At 41.5% G+C, this 5,819-nt stretch overlaps 1 protein-coding gene across 1 annotated transcript; it reads left to right on the top strand.

Annotated features, from left to right (window-relative positions):
* Positions 1–384: 384 nt before the first annotated feature.
* Positions 385–5,452, top strand: LOC104948786 (rap1 GTPase-GDP dissociation stimulator 1-A-like; the record flags this gene model as incomplete). Its single annotated transcript, XM_010775012.1, has 4 exons — positions 385–1,361; positions 3,659–3,763; positions 4,022–4,144; positions 5,327–5,452. Coding segments are annotated over exons 1-4 (367 nt in total), but the record flags the coding sequence as incomplete, so codon positions are not given.
* Between the last annotated feature and the right edge of the window lie 367 nt (positions 5,453–5,819).

Here is a 5,819-nt window from a genome sequence, read left to right on the forward strand (position 1 = left end):
TAGTGTTTACTATTTACTTTCAGTAAAGTAATTTAGTAAAGTAAGGCATTGCTTTTTTCAAGTAACTAGTAATGTGTAATTATTTCATTATTTTGAGTAACTACCAACACTGAGTACAGCCAGTATCTAGCAATAACCTAATGAACTTAATACCAAAATATATGTAAAGCAAACAACTTAACATACAGACAATGCTTACAATGGATCCATTTCAAAGATTGCAACAGATTAGGAGAACTATGTTGATCAGCTCCCTGGCCCTACTTTTACATTCCTTTTCATGCTGCTGCAATACCACATACAACCAGAGAGCAATGCTTAAGCAAACCAGAACCCTTCCCCAGCTGGCTGGAGGGCAGAACAGTCATTACCCACATATACAGTCTATGTAATTACCCCCCACGCACCTGAAACGCCTGACTTAAGGTGTACTATCATTGTTTGATCAATAACAAATCTACCGGAGAAAGCACTGGGGGGTTTGAGGTTATCTGTTGCTTTTCTTTTGTTATTTTTGTTCTCCTCTGATACGGATGATTAAGGAAGAGGACAAAGACGTATTTTCCACGTTTGCCCTTGACTGTCAACAGGGCAGCCATTCTATAGGGCGTGTACTACATGCTACAAGAGGGGTGAGTGCATTTATCTAAAGGTGCTGGGGTCTGGATGGAGTAAACCCCCAGGGAAGCCAGTCAGACTCAAGAAGTGAATAAATTGACATCCAGGTAAAAACTATTTCTCCACAGAGCCTGCGTCTTTATGCAACACACGATTTCTTTAAATCTCATGTGTGAAATAGAGGCTTGTTTTTTTCCAACTATTTGAAATAAGGTTTCTTAAAATATAGTGAGAAAAAATTATCCACTTAAAATACAATATTGTATGTGTGCGCTATTTTTAGGGATTACGTATTATTTATTATTGGTGTTATTCTTATTATTTGGTCGTCACTTATCATCACACACGTTGTTATATACAGCAGATGATACTGATGATGATGATGATACATCTTCTGAATGTCAGAGAGGGAAAAAGCTAGGTGGAAACAGAGAGCAAATGAGCAGAGACAGAGAACGCAGGCGCAGTGTGTGCGGGTGGGGGGGCGGTAGAGATAGTGTTGAGTGATAATGGGATTGAGGGAGCGAGAGCGAGGCAGAGAGAGAAACGACAGACCGAGTGGGAGACAGCATTGGGGGACACCTGACCTTAAGAAAGGAGTGTAGCTCTCTGCTAGCCAAACAAACACACAGATATATATACACACACACACACACACACACACACACACAGTTCTTACAGGCAGAGGCGGTGAGCCAGCAGAGAGCTAGGAGCCTGTCGACCAGCAGCCATGACAGACATTGGTGAGTAGCTGCATATTGACGTGTGTGTGTGTGTGTGTGTTTCCATATAATGTAGGTGATGACGTATGATACATCTGTGGTATGGTGTTGATGGCATCACAGTACTAGGTATGCGTGTGTGAATGTGTGTGCATGGATAAGGATGTACAAGGTGAAGATATAGATAGATAGGTAGATGGGTAGGTAGATAGATATATTATTATAATCAATAGAACAATTTACCAGGCAATATTGCAGCTATGGATGAGTCTAGCATTGTCCGGAGTTACAATTATACATCATAGCTCACGCCTTCTCCACAACATAGCCATATCCACCTTCAGTGGTTTGTCCCCAGACCTCATTTCATTTAGATTATTTTTTTAATGCAGAAGTTCGCAGTATAGGCACATTGAAACAAAACTGATTATATGTCAGATTTCACTGTTGAAAACAATGTTGATTTATATTTCAGCATATTAATTAAACTGCTTTAAAAATGTGGTCGAAATGTTCAACCTAAACCACATTTAGTTTCTAAGAGCGTCACTTGGTGTTGAATTCATTAGTGTTGAGAAGGGACAGTTCCAACATTCATACAATTCAAAATTTAAAAAACATTCATTCCAAACATAATTTCATGGACTTAGACAATGTCAAATGTTTTTATATTTTGTATGTGTCGTTGTTCCCACACAGACAATACCAGAACACCCTGCTGTTTGTCTCACTGGGCAGTAAAAGAGCACAGTTCAGCTAGAAGCTATTCAGTCATGCATTGCAGGTTGAGGACAAAGCCTCGCACAACAACACAGCCTCATCTGAAGCTACTGCTACTGTAATGTGTCAGAGGCCCCCATAGGCAGCATCATAAACATACAGATATTAAGTGATGGTGAAGGTGGAACATCAGCTTTCAGACAGTATGACAGTAAGTGGTGGGATTTATTACTGGACTGTTGTTTTGGAGGTTTGCAGGTATTGCTGACATTGTGTCAAGCCCCTGCATACTGCATATGTCAATACACAGGCCTTTATGTTGTTTAATGTGGAAACATACAGTGTAATTGCAGCATTTATAATAAGCACCCTAACTCCCTCACAGCTCTCGCTCTCTGTGGGACTGATTTGTAAATTGCCTACTCTCTTTTCAAGCACTCAAAGTAGCCCACAGACACACAAATGTGCACACACACACACACACACACACAAACACACACGCACACACACACACACACACACACACACACACACACACACACACACACACACACACACACACACACACACACACACACACACACACACACACACACACACACACACACACACACACACACACACACACACACACACACACACACACATAATGAGATTGGGGTTGGATCTTGATGTAGCAGGCTGTGTATCAGCCTCCTCCACGCAGGCTATTTTCATTTGACTTAGTAGGGATTATCCTGGGTGATTACCATTTGCAGGTGTCTCTGCCTTTGTGTGTGTGTGTGTGTGTGTGTGTGTGTGTGTGTGTGTGTGTGTGTGTGTGTGTGTGTGTGTGTGTGTGTGTGTGTGTGTGTTTAATGAATGTAAAGGAGTGTGTTGTATGTGTATTGTTTAAGCTGTGTGTCTGAGCTATCTTCCATGTAGCAGTAGATGAAATACTGTAGATGTTTCAGGTTGAATAATCCTGGGGCTAAAGAAACTGGGATCAATTTATTCAACCCTTTCACTAACAACAACAACAACAACAACAGCAACAACAACTTTGTAAACCTCCAAATACATACACTCTACAAACCCTGGATGACCGTCATTGACAAGATTAAAACTTGGAAAGTCGAGCATTAATGCTCGTCCACCCTTAATATATAAACTGTTACAGCTATAAAAATGTTTTAAATATACATTATCCATGGAGGGAAAATTTCTTTGTACAGGATTTTCGTATCCTTTCCTAATCTCCAGCACATACAAAACATGAAGCACGCTATGGTGTTGTTGACAGGCATACCCAGAGCACAGACTATCAAATAATATATGGTTATGCTTTAATACACTATAGCATTCACAAATCATTTGAAATACTGCAATTACTTTTAAGAAGTTGAACATAACCCACATCCATCTGAGGGAGACGCTGTTTTCAATTAAACTACAGTCTTATGTTCATGTGTTAGTTATATAAAGTGGCATAAAGAAGCATAACTTAACTTATGTTGTGTGTGTGTGTGTGTGTGTGTGTGTGTGTGTGTGTGTGTGTGTGTGTGTGTGTGTGTGTGTGTGTGTGTGTGTGTGTGTGTGTGTGTGTGTGTGTGTTGCAGACTCTCTGAGCGGGGCTCTACAGGCTCTCAGTGTGAGTACAGAGCTGATTGAGGAGGAGCTGAAGCTTCCTCTGGAGACATTGCTGGCTGCTCTTTTGGAAAAGAGTAAGTCATGTAACACACACACACACACACACACACACACACACACACACACACACACACACACTATATTAGAGCAGGTTGCAAACAGTTCAGATACCTTGTAGTTCCTACAGTGATATTATTTGTTATATTTATTTAAGTCAGAACTGGGCTTTTACTGTGTACCATTAGCCAACACTAACTTTGCATGTTAACAGTAAATGCTGTGATGGCATATCCTGTCTTTATTGCTCTGAACAAATGAACATGTGTCCACAGAGAAGGATGCTGCTGTGGAGATAGCCAACAGTGGGGTCCTGCCCTCCCTGGCCGAGGTCCTACGGAGCAGCAGCCCCCTGAGCTGCCAGGTGGCGCTGCTGGTGGCAGAGATGGCCAGAGAAGGTAGGATACTGCTACAGGTGTTAGCACGTCTTTTTGTCTTGGATTATATAAAAGAAAATAACATTAGGGATATTTCAGTGGCAACTCAGAGAGAGCAGGAAAATCATTATTTGAATAAATCTAGACACTTTAGGCATTTATGCTACCACAACTGATCCTTATGCCACCATATTGTTGAGGTTTATTCAGTAGCTGTTCCAGAGCTTTCCGTTATATCACACGATCTTCCTGAGCAGAGTCAGTTTATCCAGTTGTTGTTTCATATGTGGCTCATTGAAAAAGCAGGCTTGAAACAGGTAGCACAACTGAAGAAAGACAGGTGGGAATCAAAGGTTTTGCTGTCTTGAATCAAAAGACTAAACAATCCGACAGCATACAAACAGGCTGGTATATGTAAGATAAATAAAGGAAATGGGGAGCAGGTGTGCAGTGGGGGAGTGCAGGGGTCAGGTGACTGCGCAGAGGGGATCTCTGAGGACAGGAGGGGGGGTGGAGCCGAGGGGAGGGGTAATGTTAACATCCAGCATGGCACTAGCATGCAGGGTTGAGAGGGTTACCTAAAAAATGTACCGGTAATCCGTTTCAATGAATAGTTACCTGTAAAAAGAAATGTAAGCATTAACCTTATCTTTGTATCAAAATATAAAAGTAATGTAACTTGCTGTTACTTTTGGATTACCACAATATCAAATGCATTGAAAATCAATACAATTAAATATGAATAAGATGTTTTTAATTATAATGTAAGACAACAGAACAATGTGACCTTAGACAAGAAGAAACCAAGATATTTTAGGATCAAAAATGATTGTATTGACAGGGAAACCTGTCTTTAATGAAGCATATTGAGGCGGCAGCCTACGCACCAACACTGAAACACATGAGCACATACTACAGTTTAAAAAAGCAGAAATAACATCTGAGCTGACAGAAAATGCTCCGTTTTAGTTCATTACACACAGTTAAGCTCACACACACTATTTTATGAAAATATAGGTTCATCTGCTGAATTAAAAACAGAGCAAAGAAAGTAGATTCAGGCAGTTATTTTTTTGTGTAATACAGCTACCTTTTAAAAAGAATCCTGATTACGTAATCCTGTTACATGTAATCCGTTACTCCCCAAGCCTGGTGAGAGGATTCAGCTGAGAGACAGGTGATGGTGTTCCTGGTGTGTTGCAGCTGCAGTCAGAGAGCCGTGCATCGAGGCCGGCCTGGTGACGGTGCTGCTGCCCCACCTCAGCAGCACCAACCAGGAGATGCTGCTGAACACCGGCAGGGCCATCGGACGCATCTGCTTCGACAACTGTGAGTGTCTCTCTTCACTGGCCTCACTGACTTGTCATGCCCTTACGAGCCTGTGCACAGTCTCACACCCTCGGGTAGGGTTCTACTGGCTGTTTGAGTATTTATTCCATATCCTTGATATCAGACGGCAGTTGCCACACTAGTTGGCTACTTGTTAGCACTTGTTAGATACTGTATATGGTCACAAGTTTGGCAAACATTTTACTAGTCACTCTTTTTCTGCAACTAGTGACTACTTGGGACTCACCAAAGTCCCAAGTGGTCAGCTTTTCTGATGAACTAGTGGGCCTCTGACCGTACTAGTGACACTAAAAGTCTTACAAGTCAACTAGTGCGCTGCAAAAGCTCTGACATCTTACTTAGTTAA

Source organism: Notothenia coriiceps, unplaced genomic scaffold (genome assembly GCF_000735185.1).
Source record: "Notothenia coriiceps isolate Sejong01 unplaced genomic scaffold, NC01 NC01_scaffold00015100, whole genome shotgun sequence".
Taxonomy (NCBI): Eukaryota; Metazoa; Chordata; class Actinopteri; order Perciformes; family Nototheniidae; genus Notothenia; species Notothenia coriiceps.